The sequence below is a fragment of the Puntigrus tetrazona genome, chromosome 5, assembly GCF_018831695.1.
Source record: "Puntigrus tetrazona isolate hp1 chromosome 5, ASM1883169v1, whole genome shotgun sequence".
In the NCBI taxonomy this organism is placed as follows: domain Eukaryota; kingdom Metazoa; phylum Chordata; class Actinopteri; order Cypriniformes; family Cyprinidae; genus Puntigrus; species Puntigrus tetrazona.
Window position 1 is genome coordinate 17945746 of NC_056703.1, and position 19823 is coordinate 17965568.

The following is a 19823-nucleotide window of genomic DNA, read 5'->3' on the forward strand; positions in this document are numbered from 1 at the left end:
CAATTTAAATACACATGACCCTTCATAAATATGCATTCCATAAAACAACCAAAAAAATTATAAACATTCCCTGTTTTTCTCAGGTGATTCGTACCTTTGGATCTCTGTCCAATGTGACAGTTTACTGGGAGGCAGATGCTAAGTCAGAGGGAGAACTTGTTTATAGATCTGGGAATGTGACTTTCGATGTGGGCCAAACTGTTGGAAGCATATTCTTACTGATTTCCCAAGACGACATTCCAGAACTTGACAAGAGCTTCAGTGTCCGCCTTTCCAATGTTTCTCATGGTCGACTCGGAAAGGAAACTACTGCCACACTGACTGTATTGGCCAGCGATGACCCTTATGGACTTTTTGTATTCTCTGACAACAGTAGACCAATACGTGTGCCAGAAGCAAATACTGTCATTACTCTGACCATACAGAGGAGAAAAGGCTTAATGGGAAGGGTGCGAGTGACATATCGAACACTAAGGGACACTGATGCAGCTCCATATAGCACACTGGGAGTGGGTCGGGCCAGTGCAGGGAATGACTTTGTGCCTGTTGTGGAGTCTGTGATATTCTCTGCTAATCAAAGTGAAGTAAACGTGACTCTGAGGGTACTTGACGATGAGGAACCGGAGAGAGCCGAGTCTGTGTTTTTGGAACTCGTCAGCGTCACTTTGGTTGAAGGGCTGCAACCCAGACCAGGTAAAAATTACTTAGAAGGTATCTTGAATTATAATCTATGAAATGTGCAAAGCATCACTGCATTAAACAAAAAGCCAGAAAGTTTACTGAAAATAACTTTTGGTTTTCAGTCGCTCTTTCCCCTCGACTTGGCCCACGGAATGTCACAGTTGCCCAAATCATTATAGAGGCCAGCGACGATGCTTTTGGGTTGCTACAACTGTCTTCCCCAGCAGTGAGTGTGCACGAGTACTACGTTGGACCTATAATCAATGTAACGCGTATTGGAGGGATTTTTGCTGATGTGTCTGTCAAGTTCAGAGCAGTTCCATTGACCGCTAGAGTGGGTGAGTTTGACAAATTCTGTTATTATGAACATTCCCTGAAAAATCTGTGATATGTGATGAAGTATTTTCAGTATTGAAACGCAGTGTATTTTTAGTTCACAATTTTTGCACAATTTGATGGGTAATTGAAATGCAGATAGTCAGACATTTTACAGATTTCTGTTTTGAATAAATGTTCTTTGAACTGTCTGTTCATCAGAGAAAAAAACAAAAATATAAAAAATACAAAAAATCTAAATCAGAATGTAAAAATTTTGTGTTGTAACAAAAATGTGTTTTAAATTTTAATATTTCTCTATATAGTGTAACTCTATCTTTAAACAAAGGGTGTAGTTTTGTGGTTCTACATATTTAATTAAATGAAATGTTTATGAAATAATAGAATATCTATTTTATATCTATACATTTCATATGTTTCTGAATCATATCTGAATCATGTTTTTGAATGACATATAGGTGAAGATTACAGTGTGGCCTCTTCTGATGTGGTGTTGTTGGAGGGAGAGAGTAGCAAGCCTGTCCCTATCCTCATTATCAATGATGTGGTGCCTGAACTGGAAGAAACCTTCCGGATTGAGCTTCTCAACCAGACCACCGGAGGTGCTCTCCTGGGGGACCTTACACAGGCCATCATTACCATCTTACCCTCAGATGATCCATATGGATCATTTGGTTAGTTTTTATCAATTACATGCCTGTCATGGGAATTCAGTGATGAAACATGTTCAATCTTTTATGTGGTGAGAATTTGAAGGGATGCAATGTAGTTTTGATGGTTAGTTTTTCAGGCTGCACCCATCACAATCGAGGAGCCAGCAGTGAATGCTTTCGAGGTGTCCTTACCCATAGTGAGGAATGCTGGAACTATAGGTGATGTGGATGTCCAGTGGAGAGCCACAGTCAATGGAAGACCTGCCACTGGTGATCTGCAACCTTTGTCTGGTGAGGTCAGGTTTGCTCCTGGAGAAACACTGAAGACACTGAAAGTTGAGGTTTTGGCTGATGATGTACCTGAAATCGAAGAGGTGAGTGTTAGTTTTTGAGCTTTGTAAGAATGTATGAAAACTTAAGTACTTCAGTGTTTCTGTTTAATGCAGGTCATAAAGGTTGAGCTCATAGGTGCCACCAATGGTGGAAACATTGGGGCTGAGAAAGTAGTTGATATCACTGTTCCTGCCAATGACAACCCTCATGGAACCATATACTTTGAGCAAGCAGTATATCGTGTCCAGGAGCCACTGGAAGGGATCTATATTGCTAATGTTACAGTTCGAAGGAGGTAATGTGCCTGTTTTTACAGTCTTTAATTTAGCTATGAATGGTACGTTATGTTGCTTTTTTGTGTGTTTTTCACTGCAGTGGTGGTAACTTTGGCATGCTAGAGATCATTTATAGCACCTCTGAAGTTGATATCGTAAGCGGTGCTCTCAGGGAAGGCAGAGATTTCCTGGTTTATTATGATTCTCCATTGGCCGGAACACCATCTAATGCCCTCCGCAGACCCATCAACATCACCACAGACACAAATATACTGAATTTCTGTGCTGCGTTCTGTCTTAGAGAGAGAGCTTGCCAAGCTTTCAGCTTCACCAATGCCCCAAGAGCAAGTTGCTTCTGGGTAACATCAGGGGCCAGACAATTGAGTCCTTCCCCTCAAACCTTCACCTATTTAAAAAACACCACAGCAGCCGCTTCGCTGTTTAGCTCTCAAGCTGTTTCTGGGAGCGACTACATAACCATGACGGCTCAAACCGCAACCATGCTGGACAGATCAGGAGCGGCTAACCTCACAGTGCCCATCTTGACTGACTCTTTGCCAGAGGTGGATGAGAGTTTTGTGATAAAAATTTTGAGTGTTAGATTGGTTAACATGACCGCAACTACCAAGAACTTGCCAATGATACAGCAGCCGGACACAGCTTTGGTAACTATAGCGATGAATGGAGATGCGTTTGGAATATTTCTGCTCTACAGCATTAACCCCAATGCCACACAAGATGGGCTGTATCTCGAAGTTAGAGAGGAACCAAAAACAACAGTGCTGCTGGTCATTGAGAGGAGAGGAGGCAGTATGGGACAGGTTACAGTAGAGTGGAAGTATGTTGGCGGCAGTGCCACACCCAGCGCTGACTTCAATGGGACGGGGGAGACCCTCATCTTCGCAGAGGGTAAGTCTGGTCAGCTTTGTGCTTTTGGTGGTACTTACAACACTTGTCACAAGAAGGCAAAATATTCAGTTTAACTAAATAAGCTTTTTCACACTTAAAAGTTTTAACAAGTCAACAACTGGTTGTTTTTGTACAACTGGTTGTTCATGGTGAAATACATGTTCTATAGTTCAGATAAACTAATATCAATCAAATAATAAATACTGGTCGATTAAATTAATAAAAGAATAAATTCATATAAACAACCTCCTTTCTGTTCCTTGAAGGTGATGTAAAAAAGACCCTTGAGTTTGTCATCACGGATGACACGCAACCTGAAGACAATGAGACTTTACAGATTGGGTTAGTGAGCACTGAGGGTGGCAGCCGTATCCTTCCCAGTTCGGACACAGTTACCATTCTCATCCTGGCCAATGACAATGCAGCTGGTCTGGTGGGCTTTCACACAGCCTCAAGATCTGTCATCGTCAGAGAGGGTTTGCATTTTTTTCTCTTTTTTTCACTTTTAAGGCTTGTTCACACCACAAATGATATCCATTACATTGTGTCTACACCAGACACAAATTTTAGAAGAAAGCACTGCATTAAAGTCTGCTGCTTTAAATGCTAGATTGCTTTTATGCAGACTTTAATGCAGTTCTGTCAATAGTTTTTCAGTTAGAAATAATTTAATATAATCAAAATAATTCTGATTCTGGTTTATGGCTATAGTCAGCCCTAGTGTGAATGGATTTTTTACAAAAAAAATAATCATAATGAATTTATTCATGTAACATTAATGCTCAACAGGCAGAGGTGGTTTTAAGAGCAGCATAATTGATTTAACTTCTGTTATGTGCAAATGTAGAGGCATTTTAAACATGTTGTAAATGGATAATTAGGCATCAGTTTGTGCTCCATAGTAACTAGTAACATAGTATCAAGATGTGATGAGAGAAGAGGGATCTGCAACAGCTGCTACATTAGGGAAGATGGTTGGTGTCACCATGCATGCATGACAGGACACGTGAATTCTATATGCCTATATCTATGAAGTATACAGTTGAGGGTTGTATTACTTGAAGTAAAGTTTGTTGAGGATTTATTAAAACCCATTCAACCCAGTGCAAATTCCACATCTCATTATACCAGAAAATGGTTAATTAGGTTAGATGTTTATTGTATTCAATAGGTGAGAGTTTGTCTCTGCTGGTGGAGAGAACAGCTCCTGCTATTGGAAATGTTACAGTGGAATGGAGGATCGAAGGCCCTCGAGTCTCAATGACTTTTACAGACACCTCGGGAACTCTATTTTTCTCCGAGGTAATGAATAAATGTAGCTTTACCAGGTCATTTGAGTATTTCTTTTAAACCTTGAACTGAATTTAGAAATGACAAAGAGTGAATAATGTTCTTCCTCAACTTCTGTTTCAGGGAATGTTAAATAATACTATAGTGTTGGGGCTACTTGAGGATACCACACCAGAGGAAAGAGAGGAGTACAGAGTTATCCTATCAAACATACAAACCAAAGGTATTTATCAAAAACACACAGGAATGAGGTCCTTGAAAGTTTAATCTGCTGTATATTTTAAGCTCACCATGATTAGCAAGGCTTCTAAGATTTAGTATTCGCATTTATGTAGAATTGTTTTTAATATTTCACAGTTTTGCTTCTCATGTGAATTATTTTGGTTTCAAGGAGGTAAAAAATTCGCTCACATTTCACTTAACATTGTATGAATTCTTTAGGGTGTATTTAAGCTGTGCCCGTTCTATACACAATCTATTTTTTTATAATAATCGTGCAAAATGTATAATTTTCTCAGGGGTTACCCAGACAGGCATGGCAGCTTTGCGAACACAAGGCCGTGAAGCAGTGGTTAGCGTGGAAGCTAGTGATGAGCCGTTTGGTTTGCTCAGCATTGCCCCATCATCCTTAAAAGTGACCACAGATGAGAAAGACACCACCATCAGGATTTACATAAACCGAGAGTTTAGTGCATCAGGTTAGCTACGCTAGTAATATAACTCAAACAAAATGTTGTCCTGGAGTATGGGGATGTAAATATTGCTACTTCCTCTACAGGTGCTGTAAATATCAGCTATGAGACTGTGCGGGGCTCTCTGCAGGACCTCAGACAGACTGAGGGAGCTCTAGCCCAGCCAGGCCAGGACTTCAGACACATCTCCAGTTCTGTGATCATGCAGGATGGACAGACATCTGTGTCCATCCCCATCACCATCTTAGATGTATGATGCTGCTGCTTTAACAAAGACTACATTTTTACAGTTTTCATTTAATGTTAATGATGGAAGAATTATTGTTATATGCTAATTTAATCTCAGGCATATAAGTAATTGAATTAATCAATAAAAAGTAATTGTGTTTGTCGTTAACAGGATGACGTCCCTGAGCTGCAAGAGTTTTTCTTAGTCAATATAACATCAGCTGTCCTCATAACCACCCTCCCAACTGCCCCTAAACTAAGTAAGATGATTAAATAATTAAGCAGATTGATTTTATATTGTCATTTTTAACTTTTCGGTGTTAGAGTCACAAGTAATTAGGTTTTAGGTTCATCTTTCAATTCTACTTTCTTTTTAACTTGAATTCTGTTGCATCCTTTCATAGAGATTTACTATAAGTTGAAAGGTAATGGCCCCCACACACTTGCTTGATATGCTTTAGTGCTTTGTGCTTTTTTTCATATTGTCAGTGGCATTTTATAGTTAGAATCTGTGTTTGTAAGTGATGGTAAAAACTGACAATATATTTGACAGCTCACAGCAGTCCGAGCTCTATCATTTCCAAAGACAGTCCACACTCCTCGCTTATAATCAGTTACTTTTGAAGACTATTGGTGTTTTATTTATTTTTAGTAGGTACCTATTAGTGTAGTAATAGTTGATGATAATAAGGCAACAATACCTTGTTTTTGTTATCTTGTTATTGAAACCCAAAGCAAGCTGCCATTGTTCATATTCCTGTCCCCTAAGCTATTTTATTTTTTTCTGATATATTCCTTTAATTTTCCTTTCCAGATACTGAAGGTCTTGTAGCAGAGATCAGCATTAATGCAAATGATGGAATCCAAGGAATCATTGGCTGGAAAAACATAGAGTATGAGCTCCCTTTCAGTCTTTTTTTTCAACATATATTTCACTTTAATGCTGAGTAAAAATCTTTTTGTGATGCATGTATTTTTTCCTCAGCTATGTGATAAATGAAACAATTGGCGTGCTAACTCTGGTGGCGTACCGTGATGCTGGGACATATGGAAATGTGTCCCTGTTCTTCTATGCCCAGAACCTTGAGGCTCAGTTGGGTCTGGATTTCAATGCTACCCCATCAGTGAGCCACAAACACTCTTTCTACTTTTTAAATACCATTAACTATTCAGAATTTGTTGTTAATAATTATTTACCATATATACCTACACAGATGATCCATTTTGTGGATGGACAGCGGCACAAGTTTATTGAAGTCCAGATTTTAAATGATGCCATTCCTGAAGGAGATGAGACCTTTCAGTTAATTCTAGCAAATCCATCGCCTGGGCTGCAGTTGGGAGAGAACACAACAGGTCTGTTATGCTGGGAAAGACTGAACATTCATGATCAACCACAATCACTGCAGTATAATTTTTCTCTAATGTGTTTTCACAGCTACTGTGACTATTCTGGCCAATGACGATGGCCATGGAGTCATATCTTTCAATAACAGTGAACGCTTTCTGTTGAGGGAGCCCACCTCTGTGTCAGGTCTTGGGGAAAGTGTGGCCACCCTCTACATCATTCGAGACCCTCCTCAGGGTATATTTGGTACAGTAACGGTTCAGTTCACAATTACTGATGTCAATGGATCCCTGTACACTGATGATCTTACACCTTCCTCTGGATTTGTGATACTTGAGGATGGGGTCAGATTCAAGGTACAGTTTGTCTTACTGAGCTTGAGAATTTTATGTAATAAACCCATCATAAGTTGAGAAAAAAACAGTGGGAACAAAAAATGTAGGAACCAGTGTTTTGTCAAAAGAGAGCAATAGCCTCATATTTGTCTTCTAGACTTTGGAGATCTGGGCTGTTCTAGATGCTGAGCCAGAGATGAATGAGACATTCACAGTAACTTTGTCCAACCCTACCGGAGGTGCTCGACTAGGAGACTCACTGCAGACTTTCATCACTGTCCTGCAGAATCAGGCTCCTCTAGGACTCTTTAGAATATCACCATCATTTAACAGGTACATTCACAGTCTTTTCTAAACAAGCTTGTTAGACAACCCCTGCTTCTACTGCATTTGTGCATTTTTCAGGACTCTAGACACCATGACTGTGGAGGAGCATGTTGGTATGGTGTACCTGACTATATCTCGCAGTAACGGGCTGGAGTCAGCCGTTAGTGTGGAATGGGAGACCCGGTCAGGAACAGCATTTGGCATGAGTAAGAAATTGCGTCAGTAAGTTAATTTTAGTGTAAGCAATAACTATTTGACCACATATTATTTCATGTATTTGTAGGAGGAGAACAGCCAGTGTTGGCTGTTTTTCAGTCTGTGAGGGATAACTTGTCATCAGTTTGGTGTGCAGTGCCCAATGTAGACTCTTCTGTGGTCCTGAGGCTGCTCAGAGGTACAGCTCAGAACCAGGCTGTGCTCTACAAATGGCAGGGTGTCTTAGTACCTGTGGAGGTATGTTCTGATTTTAGTTAAAACATGTTGCATGCAAGATCCTTTGCCTATTCTGTTCCCCTCTGTCTTCCAAATTGTTTCCCATTTCAGATACGTTGTTCTATCTTATAAAAAAGGCATCCAAGGACCAAAAAAAGCTCAGTGCTTGCTTAGTGTTTCGGTAGAAGAAAATGCACTAAAATTGTAATGCTTGTTCTGTTTGAAGAAGATTGGTTGATTAATTTGTAGTCATTTTAACATTTATTTTTATTATAAGTTATTTTATAATGCCTATATTTATTTTGTAATTTACTTATATTTTTTTAATTGTAATTATACCATGTCATTGCAAGACAATAAGTATTTTTTTATTTCCTTTCTTCACTTCTTTATTCTTTTTCTCTCTTTCATTCTGTTCTTATAGTTTGTCAGCATCCAGAATCCTAGCTCTTGTGTGGGTTTTACAGTAAATGGCTCCAGCTATGTGGCAGTTTCCCATGCACACAGCAATGTGTCATTAACTGCCACAATCAGTTTATTTCGCCTTCAGGCAGACCTCAACCTCACTCAAGTGAGTATGCTGCCAGTTTATCTTTTATTTAGCTGTCATCGACAATAGCTATATTGTGTTTATCCTGTGATAGACTTGTGATTCATCTCGCTTTGGTCAGGTTTGTGTTTTTCAATGCAGTGCATCTGTGTATTGTTTAATGCTGTCCACTTTTGTAGGAGCAGACTTTTAGTGTGAACAGTTTCAGCATTAAACACTTCTCCACTGAACTTCAGCAATATTTGATTGCTTCTAGTGAGGTAAACTCAATCTGACATGTAAAATACAAACTTGGAGTTCTAATTGAAAGCATTAACATATCTATAGTAAGAAATACTTTACTGAGATCATTCCTCTCTGTCTTAAGATTTTTGTGTGGAATGGAGGTTCATTTTCCCTACATCAACGTCTTGACTTGCAAGATATTATCACAGCCTTTCCCTTCAGACGAGGCAGCAGCAATGTACAGCACCTGGCTGTGTGCAGAAACAGAACGACATCGGCATGTCTTATATACCAGTGGAGTAATGGACTTTTCCAAAACCCTCAAACCTTAGAAGTCAGGGCTGGAGTCAAGCAAGTGGAATCATTTCAGATGGGCGGAGATACATTCCTCCTCGTCGTTACTGGAGGTATCATATGCAGACAGCAGTACTACTTCAGGCAGTAGTTGCAGTTCAAGAGTATTTTAAATTTGTTAATGTTTTGACACTGTGATCTTGAAATGAGCTTTGCTCCCCTGTATCAGTATCTAATGTTCACATTGTCTTTATTATTCACCATGAAAAGGTCCAGGCTCTACATGTGAAGTGTTTATGTGGGGTTCTCAGCAAAACTTCTTCCAGCAGACACAATCCATCCCATTTCCCGGCCTCTCTTCAGTCCAGCCCTTTATCCCTCCTTCCAGAATATGTGAGTTGCCAGACAATATGGTGCAGTCTGTTTAAATAATATCACATTTATTGTGTTTCCATTGTTAAGCGTATTTTTACTCATATTTCAACTTTACCAAAATTATATGCTTTAGGTTATTGCTATTTTAATTTCCATGGAATAATAATAGCGCTTACTATTAAAATCAGAATTGTATTGATATTCCTCAGACATGGTCTGGTTATGGGTTTGGTCTAAACACTTAACTCTATGTATTGAACTTATACAACTATTTCAGGCTAAAAATGCTAAAGTTCATGACCTTTCAACGGTACAATTTATGTATGTATATATTTATATATATATATATATATATATATATATATATATATATATATATATATATATATATATATATATATATATATATATATATAATATATAGCAAACCTATCTAGGCTTCTTGTTATTTACCGTACCATATACAGCAAAACCATCTATACTGAGAAATTAGCTTAATATATATTTTTTTGTCTTAGCTCACCTGTTGCTAGCGGGTCTAAGTGGTTCAGCTCTGTACTCATGGAGGTCAGATCTGAGGCAGTTTGCTGAAGTACTGAAATCTCCGTCTGCACAAGAATTCCTGTACCTCCCTGTTCCTTCTCTCAATTCTACCAAGAGTCTTATCATAGCCACTTCACAATCAAGTTCTATTGTATATGAGCTGACCTCAGTGTCCAACCAATCTGACTTCATCCCCAAGTATGTTACCATTCCTAAGTATACCATAAAAAATCCTGTTTGATTTCTATGTTTGTTGTAGTTATTTGTATTATTGCGAAATGCTATATACACATTTTATTAGTCTAAAGCTGATGATCATTGATCATTTTCATCTTTTATCCTCAGTTCAGGAGAGTTGTTTTTCCAACCTGGTGTCCGTGAGCTAGAAATAGCAGTGAATGTAATTGATGATGATGTTCCTGAGGAGGAAGAACATTTTCGTGTCAGCCTCAAGAACCCCAAAGGCGGGGCAGAAATTGGCTTTCGTGGTCAAGTGACATTGTTCATTTCAGCTAATGATGATGCTTATGGGATTATAGGATTTGCACAGGTATAAAGATCAGAATACATTGTGTGTTTCACAGATGCTGTTATCTGAATATACAAAGCATGATCTTTAACAGTGTAAATGTGAATCAAAGACGTTTGCGCACAGTTGATGATATAGGAATATATTTGTATACAGAACTCTTTAATGCGGGAAGTGGATGAGTTGGAGGATGATAACCCTGTGTCTCTGAGCATCGAGAGGAGGAGAGGCAGGTTTGGCAGACTAACAATACACTGGAGCGCCTATGGTAGTCTGGATGACATTTTTCCCACTTCAGGAGTGGTGAGAGCTGCTTACTTTCTGTTTTCAGTTGTTTTAGTTATAATATTTGCCCAAGCTGCATGTTTTAAATAGTACATTTTGTATTGTGAACTGTCATTCTAGTCCAAAATCACAACCCTAACTATAAGCTGCCTTTTGTAGCAGTTACATTTGTAATTAAAATGGTCAAGCAACTGCTTACAAAAACATTGTACTATTTAAAGAACCTGTTATTCAAACCTATTATGTAAACCTCCCAATTAGGACAGCAAAATGTCAACATATGGTATAACCACAATGTACTATGAATTGCAGACCTCTTTACACCCTATCCATCTGTTTTCCATGTAGGTGACATTTTCTGAGAGCCAGGCTGTTGCTACCATCTCACTGAATATATTAGCTGATGATATACCAGAATTAGCAGAAAAAGTCACCATTGTTCTGACCAAGGTTGTAACGATTGGGATAATTGAGCCATCCAGAGGAGCCATTATCGACCATCAGCGTGCCCAAGCAAACCTCACTATTAGAGCGAATGGTTCACCCTATGGAGTCATTGGCTGGCACCTCGATTCCCAGTACTTCATTACGCAAGAACCTCAACGTAATTCATTTGTGCTTAACTTTGTCTCATTAGAACATAACACAATAATATAATGAACAGCCTATGAGTGGCCAAGATAGCGGATAAACATTGTAGTGATATACCACCACAATATTTAAGTCAACATGTAAATATTTAAATCAGCATTAATCCAAATTACTGAGAAGAAACATGTACATTTAGCTATATACTTTTTTTCATATTTGCCCCATTCATTATGATATGGCAATATTGAATATACTGAAATACACTAATTATTTAATTTTTATCCCTGTTACTTCAGAGAGCACAAGCAATATTACACTAAGTATTGTGAGAGATCAAGGAGCATCCAGGGATGTATTAGTTTACTACACCACCAAAGCAGCCCTCCACCTGCCACCTGTTAATCAGGCTACTGAGGGATCTGACTACGTAGCAAAAGAAGCCACAGTCATCATGAAAGAGAACGCTACTGTTGTTTTGGTATCTATTACCATCTTGCCGGTGAGTATTACGACCCAAGTAATCTGACTGCTTCACCTAGATGCCATATATTTAAAAAGATCTTCAGAATGTTGAATTAATTCCTTGAAAACAAATCACAGTAGTAGGTGAAAATACATGATGGTGATTTAAAAGTTGCAGGTTTGAACCCTGATTACATAATTTACTGATTACTCACATTTGAAGGTGAATATTAATTTGAGCAAAATTACCATCTGTATCATCACATGAAGAAACTAAATCTTTTCAGATATAACAATGGAAAAAGGCTATTTTGAATTATGATTATATTTCCCAATTGTACTGTTGTTTTGGTTAAATAAATGCAGCCTGAATATATGAATGAATACATGAATCTTCTTGCAGAAAAATTCCTAGCTAGTCTCAGGTCACTCAGTCTGAAATCACACATGCTGAGGCTGATGAGGAGACAGGCTGACCTCATACAGCGCAAGCCAACAGCCAGTTACCACCACAGAAACCCCACTTTTTTTCAGTTTGTTCCTGGAATAGCCTGAGCCGTGCAAATTGCAGTGGTCGTTTGATATTTTTGCATATTGTTCAGCCTCAAAACCCACATGTTGAATTTGTTTGGGCTGAAAGTTTATGACTCAGACTTCTGACATAAATCAGCATGTTCTTAGAATGAATTGTACAGCAGCTTTTTGGATGCACCTTAGAATCTGCTAAAGAAATTGTTCCTTATGCTAAGATGTATGAGGTCTCGAAGGGGTTTTAACTTATGCAGCTTGTGATATGTATGCGGGTAAGGATTAAAATTGTACTAATCCCTGCATGGTATATTGTATGTGTGTTATTTACTTAGGATGATATTCCTGAACTGGCTGAGTCATTCCTTGTAAACATCACTAGAGTTGAACTGTTGGGTGGAGACATAGGAGCAGCTCAGCCCAGTGTGAGGAGACCTGGTCTGGAAATAGCCGAGATCACCATCCAAGAGAACGATGATCCAAGAGGAGTACTCAGTTTTAATGTCTCAAAGGTTGATTTACAATCAATTCTCATTTTATTATGTTTTTCTTCCAATTGTATTATGAATACAGAATGAACATGCTACAATCACATGTCTTTTAGGATGTTTCTGGGGCAGTGCAGGCATTTGAGGTACCATCACCTGGAAACATCCTTCGCTTGGCTGTTATGCGAATGGCCGGACGATCTGGTAGACTTGTGCTTTATTGGGAGACACAAACAGTCACAGCCAACACTGAAGATTTCAGTCCTTTCTCTGGAAACCTTACCTTTCAAGATGGACAGGTAATCATTATCATCAGAAATATATATATATATTTTTTTTTTTTTCAATTCGGTATGTTACAACTGTAGCTATTTTTAAGTAGTTGATTTAGCAAATTCTGATGCGTTTTACCTGAGAACAAGAATGAATGATATGAACTCTTTTTTTGAACAGGCAGTGGCTTATGTTGAGATCACAATTACTGATGACACAGTTGTGGAGTCCACAGAGACATTTATGGTGAAACTGGTTCGAGTCATTGGAGGTGCGAGGTTGGGGGATGAGACAGCTGTGGTAATCAGCATCCCGGCCAATGATTCACCTTTTGGTCGGTTTGGATTTGAAGAGCTAATGGTAAATAATATCTTAATAATAATCCCATATTACCTTACCTATGTTTTAATTGTCTGATTTATGATAGTTGCATAACCTTACATTTATATGCTCCACTCTGGATATTTATGGCATTTCTGCATTAACTTCTTCATGGGTTTTTTGCATTTGTTAATACTCTATTTGGTAACATGTAACCGTGTGTTTACTTAGTTCAACTGGTATGGTAGTTTATGGTAGTTTAACTGCTATTGTGTTCAGATGCCCTTTGTGGTTACTCTGTAAAAGTCATAATCAGCTCAACTGAAAAGATGAACCTTTGTAACATGCTTTATCTTTCCTCAGGTCTCTGTGTCTGAACCTCGATTCCTAAATGACCCATCTTCTGTAGCTACACTGACCGTAGTGCGTAGTTCAGGAGGTGAAGGAGTTGTTCATTTGATATGGCTTCTGCAGGAAGAGGGCAGAGAAGACCTAAGCCCTCGTAACGGAACTCTCATTTTTAATGGAGTAAGTATGGGTGGTGAAAATAAATATGACTATTGTCTTAAAGAGACAGTTAAACGTAAAATTAAAATTTCCAAACAACCCCTAAGACCTTTGTTCATCAGAACACAAATCCGAAATCCGAGAGCTTTCTGACCCTCTGTAGGGAACTACCACTGTCTTAGTTTACTACACCACCACCATGACTTCATTTAACAATTTCTTCTCTTCTGGATCAGTCCACTGCAGTACACGAGGATAGCACAACACATACCTGTGTAGCATTTGCCATGGTACTTTTGTGGAGAGACAAAAAGCTCTTGGTTTTCATCTAAAATATCTTAATTTGTGTTCAAGATAAACAAATGTTTTATGGGTTTAGAACAGGAGGTGAGTAATTCATGACAGAAAATTATTTTTGGGTGAACTATTCTTTTAAATGAATTAGACAGCAGTCTTATCTATGCCACAGTTGTTAAACTGTTTTATTGTTTGTAGACTGAGTCAAAGAAAACTGTGGTGGTTCAGGCTTTGGCCGATGCTGTTCTGGAGGGAGAGGAGAGATTCACTATCCAACTGCTCTCTCCAAAGAATGAACCTGTCATTGATCCAGTTAGAGGTTTGTCAGCATATTATCACTACTGATAACATTTGGGAAACAGTTATTGTTCTTCCCAAATGTCACTAGTTTTGATGTGTTAATGTTTCCCTTTTTTTCATACGTCAGTATATTAGTCTGTATTTTTAACAGGTCATCTTTTTACATCAGTTACTTTTTCTTTTCATCAGGCATTGCTACGGTTGTAATTCAAGCTGATATGGGTGCCCTGGGAACTGTAGGAATAGCTGATTCCAGCAGGAATGTTTTGATTGGCGAGCCAAGAAGCAGTTACAATGGAACAGCTCTAGTCAGGTAAACTTCTCATCTCTTTCATCGTTTGACATCACCAAACAGAAACAGAAACCAGAACAAAATGCCAAAATTGATTTTCTAAACATTGCTCTTATCTGAAGATTAATTTCTATATATTGCAGTCTTGTAAGAGGTCCAGGCATCTTTGGTGATATTGAGATCTTTTGGAACATCACCACAGCTACAGATACAGAGTTTGAGGAGACCTCTGGCAAAGTTGTCATGAAAGACCGCCAGTCTGCAGCTACAATTCAGCTGAAGGTAAAACCGATAAGAAATGCACATGATCTTTATAAAGTTTGGGGTTGGTAAAAATGTTTGTAAAGTTTGGAAGACAAATTTTGTTACGCTGACCAATGCTGCATTTATTTGACAGGAATGCAGTAATACTGTACTTATTCCATTTATTTTCATTTGTAACTCTTTTTAATTTTATTTTAATATGTGTTAAAATGTCATATATTTCTGTGATAGCAAAGATGGATTTTCCACAGCTATTACTATTACTATTTTCAGTGGCACATGATCCTTCAGAAATCATTCTAATATGCTGATTTGGTATAGAATCATTTTGTAGTTGAAAACAGTTGTTCTATATAAACCATCATAATTTTTTTCAGGATTCTTTGATGAGTAGAAAATGCAAAAGATTAGATATGGCTTTAGTGTCACGTTTGTACAATTTAATGCAACCTAGCTAAATATAGTATTATTTTCTTTAAAAATCTTACTGACCCCTAACTTTTCCTATGTAAACTATAAAAAATACTTAGACTCTTAAAACTTGTATCCCTCTCCCTATTTCTGCAGGCACTAGATGATGAGATTCCAGAAGAAAGATGTGTCTATCAGCTAAGACTGAGCTCTCTTACCCCAGGCTCAACAATCAACCCTGACAGACAATTTGCCACCATCACTATGGCTGCCAGTGACCTTCCCAATGGGCTCTTCTCATTTTCCCAAGCCTCTTTGCGTGCCACTGAGGAGGATAGAGCTGTGAGACCCCTTGCATGACATTAGCACTGATGAGACACAAACCACAACCAGAGGACTATGTGTTACTGCCTGTTCCCCTTGACTGGGAAAGTCATTGAAACTTCCATAAAGCAATAGCTTAGCAACCATTGATCCAATGACAAAAAACACTGGAAAGTTTTCTTTATGAATGTCTTTGTGTCAGGGTTAATGAACCCACGGTTTGCCAGTGTGCTTATTGAGTAGTTAATGGAGTAGTTCTGAGGTAATAAGATTATATTGAAGTCTGTAAGTTCTGGCTATGCAAAGTTAGTTTTGATCATTGCGGTTTTCCTAAAGTCATGTCTGTAAACTTACATTCAAAGGTATTTTATCCTCCAACATTGTCTGGTCTCTTACCAGGTAAATGTGACCATTGTTCGCTCCATGGGTCTTTTTGGCAGTGTGTGGGTCAGTTACCACACAGAAGGCAGAACTGCGATCAGTGGACAGGATTTTGGACAGACCTCTGGTCGGCTGCTCTTCGGGCCTGGGGAGAGCTCAAGAGTCATTACGCTGACTATACTCGATGATGACCTTCCAGAAGGACCAGAGGAGTTTTTCTTCAATATTACACTAGTAGAGCTTCTCAATGCCAGGTAGAGTTCAGCCTGCACTCTGAAAGTCATGTAGCTTGAAATAGCATTAGCTAGCTACTTTTATGCATGCCGCAAATGTATTTCTTTCCATTTTGTGTTCAGTTCAATGGATTTTACAGTGAGAGAGTACGGCCTACAAATTGACCAGCCTCCGGCTATTGGCAATCTGTCCTCCCTCATGGTGATTATCCAGAAAAATGACAATGCTGAGGGCATCCTGGAGTTTGACCCCAAATATGTCAACATCACTGGTACTTTTATGTTTTTTTTAATGTTGTTTTCTTACTTTACCTAAGCATTTATAGATATACTTCTTGCCAATAATTGTTTTCATTTTATGGATGACAACCAATAAATGGCTAAAATCTTTTATTTATTTATTTATTTTTACATTTTGGATTCAATACATTTATGGCTTACCTTTAATAGTTTTTAATAGTCTTTGAATAAGTTGAAATAAGTAAAAATAGTAAAAGTAAAGTTTAAATCAAATTAAATACAAATATAAAAAAGGTAAAAATGACACATTTCAGAAGTAAACAAATTTTACAAAGATACTTGAAAGCATTTTAAATATTATACTAGTATCTAAATAAAATTACACTGGTATGTAAACATGCATATATTTGATGTCAGTGTCTCCAATTATTTTTCAGTTGAGGAGGATGTAGGAATTCTGTCCATCCCTGTACTGAGGCGTGTTGGATCTTATGGGCAGGTCACAGCTGAGTTTGTCTCCAAAGGTTTGACTGCTCAACCTTATTCAGATTACATCCTGCTCAATGGCTCCATCACCTTTCAGCATGGCCAAACCCTCAACTATATCAATGTTTCCATAGTGGATGATACAGAGAGGTGAGGATGGGGTTATTAACTTGCTATATAGACTCTTAGTGAATCTCGGTTGAGTGGTTGAATATTGTATTGAGTTTTGTGAACTTGTAGCATATTAATAATTTCTTGCCTTCCACCCAGTGAATTTAATGAGATATTTGAGATGCAACTTACCGGTGCCACAGGAGGTGCCATACTTGGAGCTCAGCTAATTGCACGAATTACAATTGCCAAGAGTGACTCGCCAAATGGTGTCGTACGATTCATCAACCAAAGCGCCATCACTATTCCAAACCCCAACAGTACCCTCAGACTGACCCTGTTTGTAGAAAGAGCTGACGGGCTGCTGGGAGACGCCACGGTGAGCCCCGTCTAGACTATGACCTCACACTTTCAGAGCCATGAAATATCAGTTTTATTTTTTTTGCATGTTGGAAAGCACTCTGAGAACACACAACCCTAAACTGGATTTTTCCATCAATGTTTGTGTAATTACTGTGGTGATGTGACCATTGAGTTTGTTTTGTTCACATATTAGATTTTTTTCATTAGTTTATTTATAAATTTTTAAAATAATAATATATTTTTTGTTTATTTTTCTTTGAAGATAAAGTTTTACATTTCATGAATTTTAATTAAAACAAGTGTCAAGGCTCAAAACATTTTTAATTTTTTTTACAATATTGAAAAATTTTAGCAGACTTACTGTGAAGTCTTAAAGCAATCACCATGGTTTTAATGTGTCTGCTTGTGTCGTGTCCTCTTCCTCTGTTGTCTCCCTCAGGTAATATGGAAGATTCTAGGTCCAAACTCAAATGAGGTTTTACCATCAGTAAACACAGACATTGGTGATCCAGTGAACGGGACGTTTAGTTTCAGAGACGGGGAAGGGGGTGTACGCAGCATTGAGTTGAAGATCCTGCCTCATGGCGAGGTGGAGGTCACAGAGAAATTCATTGTCATGTTGAGTATTCTCTCCGGAGAGATGGGTGTTGATCCCAGAGCCGGATTGGTCACGCTCACGGTATGTCCTCATCCTGCTCAACCCAGAAAGTTTTGACCTCTCAAAAACAATGAATAAAACAGAATAATACAAACTTATATCTTTTTAGCAATGATATACAATGTGTGCGTTCTCTAGATTGAGAAGTTTGGAGACCCCAATGGCATAGTGCAGATCACAGAACAGGACCTGAAAGAGCGCATTTACAGTGAGCCTTCTGACAGCGAAGGACCGCTTAAAATATCCCTCCTTATTACACGCAGAGAGGGCGTCATGGGCAACATCACGGTAGGAAAACAACTGCTAATTCAGTATTCAGATTTTTATATATATAAAACAGCAATAAATTACATTTTTCAAAGTTTTTTAAATTTCTATATATAATATATATATATATATATATATATATATATATATATATATATATATATATATTTTTTTTTTTTTTTTGTATCCTCCAGGTTTACTGGGAAATCATCAGTGAAGCAGACACATCAGGAGACTTCGCTGCCCTGCGAGGTTCTGTCATCATCCTGGCAGGACAGCGTGTGGCAGAGATAGTCCTCTCCCTGCTCCCTGACTCTGTGCCTGAGTTGGAGGAGACATACATCCTCCGTCTAATCTCTGTGGAGGGTGGCGCGGAGCTGGATACAAATCGCAGCAGTACCCGTTTGAAGGTCCAGGCCAATGACGAACCCCACGGGGTGTTTGTCCTTTATTCTCAAAACCAGTCAGTGTTTGTTAACGTGGCGGACCGAAGTAGACACCTTATTATCAGTGTGAACAGACTAGCAGGGGCGTTTGGCAATGCCAGTGTGGGATACAGAATCAGTTTTACCACCCCTGGGCAGAATTTTACAGAGGACACGATCACTGGGAACATACTGGTGAAGGACAGAGAACGTGAGGCCAGTGTTAGAGTGCCATTTAGTAGCCAGGTGTGTGTGATTTATTGTCTTGTGAATTAAATATGGGACTATAAGCTAGTTAACCTTATTCAGGCCTGTATTGATTTTTTTTTTTGCTTGTGTCCACTACAGGTGTTCTTTGGAACAGGCTTTAACTTCAGCGTTGAGTTGACAGATGTGACTCTCATTGGACCCCTGTTTAGTTCCCCTCCCAGAATTCAACTGGAATCAAAGCTGGCTGTCGTTTCTGTTCCTGAAGTGGCAGCTAATGCTGAGGTGATCGAAAACCATTCTGATATCACCACCAGATGGCGCACAATTAATTTATTAGTACTGGTTTTACAATATTTTCCAAATATATTAAACAATTTTTTAAAATTTAATTATTGTTTTTCCATTGTATTTAAACAGGTTTGAAGGGTTGAATGAATATTTAGCACTCTCATCAAAAAATGTCCTGGATGCATTTAAAAAATGACTAAATTATCTTGTGCTATGCTTATGTCACAGCCTTTTAGTTAGTATATATTCATTTATTTATGCATTTTATTGAATCATGGGCAAAGAGTTGAATGAGTATGTTGAATGAGTATTTTAGAATTTCTATATAGAGAATAGTTTCTCTCTTATGTTAAACATAAAAGAAGATATTTTGAAGAATGCTGGTCATTAAACAGTTTATGGTCCCCACTGACTTGCATGCTACTATGGAAGTCAGTAGGTACCAGTTTTTTATATATATATT

The 19823-nt window shown here is 38.3% G+C and overlaps 1 protein-coding gene across 1 annotated transcript in view; it reads left to right on the plus strand.

The window, feature by feature from the left end:
• adgrv1 (adhesion G protein-coupled receptor V1) overlaps positions 1-19823 on the plus strand; it is a 105387-nt gene that overhangs the window by 38338 nt on the left and 47226 nt on the right. The window contains exons 28-71 of the mRNA XM_043240614.1: positions 84-693; positions 804-1019; positions 1476-1691; positions 1800-2044; positions 2117-2298; positions 2379-3187; positions 3454-3663; positions 4359-4489; positions 4601-4700; positions 4996-5175; positions 5256-5419; positions 5570-5657; positions 6212-6290; positions 6383-6521; positions 6612-6753; positions 6836-7101; positions 7238-7413; positions 7486-7613; positions 7691-7860; positions 8264-8410; positions 8569-8649; positions 8757-9021; positions 9179-9301; positions 9802-10024; positions 10172-10376; positions 10512-10658; positions 10989-11244; positions 11528-11730; positions 12557-12733; positions 12826-13008; positions 13163-13342; positions 13667-13831; positions 14306-14426; positions 14597-14720; positions 14843-14981; positions 15531-15716; positions 16098-16333; positions 16436-16584; positions 16990-17188; positions 17309-17528; positions 17952-18191; positions 18309-18458; positions 18632-19108; positions 19211-19354. Coding sequence (XP_043096549.1) covers positions 84-693; positions 804-1019; positions 1476-1691; positions 1800-2044; positions 2117-2298; positions 2379-3187; positions 3454-3663; positions 4359-4489; positions 4601-4700; positions 4996-5175; positions 5256-5419; positions 5570-5657; positions 6212-6290; positions 6383-6521; positions 6612-6753; positions 6836-7101; positions 7238-7413; positions 7486-7613; positions 7691-7860; positions 8264-8410; positions 8569-8649; positions 8757-9021; positions 9179-9301; positions 9802-10024; positions 10172-10376; positions 10512-10658; positions 10989-11244; positions 11528-11730; positions 12557-12733; positions 12826-13008; positions 13163-13342; positions 13667-13831; positions 14306-14426; positions 14597-14720; positions 14843-14981; positions 15531-15716; positions 16098-16333; positions 16436-16584; positions 16990-17188; positions 17309-17528; positions 17952-18191; positions 18309-18458; positions 18632-19108; positions 19211-19354 — 8991 coding nt within the window. The remainder of the gene's footprint in view (positions 1-83; positions 694-803; positions 1020-1475; positions 1692-1799; positions 2045-2116; positions 2299-2378; positions 3188-3453; positions 3664-4358; positions 4490-4600; positions 4701-4995; positions 5176-5255; positions 5420-5569; positions 5658-6211; positions 6291-6382; positions 6522-6611; positions 6754-6835; positions 7102-7237; positions 7414-7485; positions 7614-7690; positions 7861-8263; positions 8411-8568; positions 8650-8756; positions 9022-9178; positions 9302-9801; positions 10025-10171; positions 10377-10511; positions 10659-10988; positions 11245-11527; positions 11731-12556; positions 12734-12825; positions 13009-13162; positions 13343-13666; positions 13832-14305; positions 14427-14596; positions 14721-14842; positions 14982-15530; positions 15717-16097; positions 16334-16435; positions 16585-16989; positions 17189-17308; positions 17529-17951; positions 18192-18308; positions 18459-18631; positions 19109-19210; positions 19355-19823) is intronic.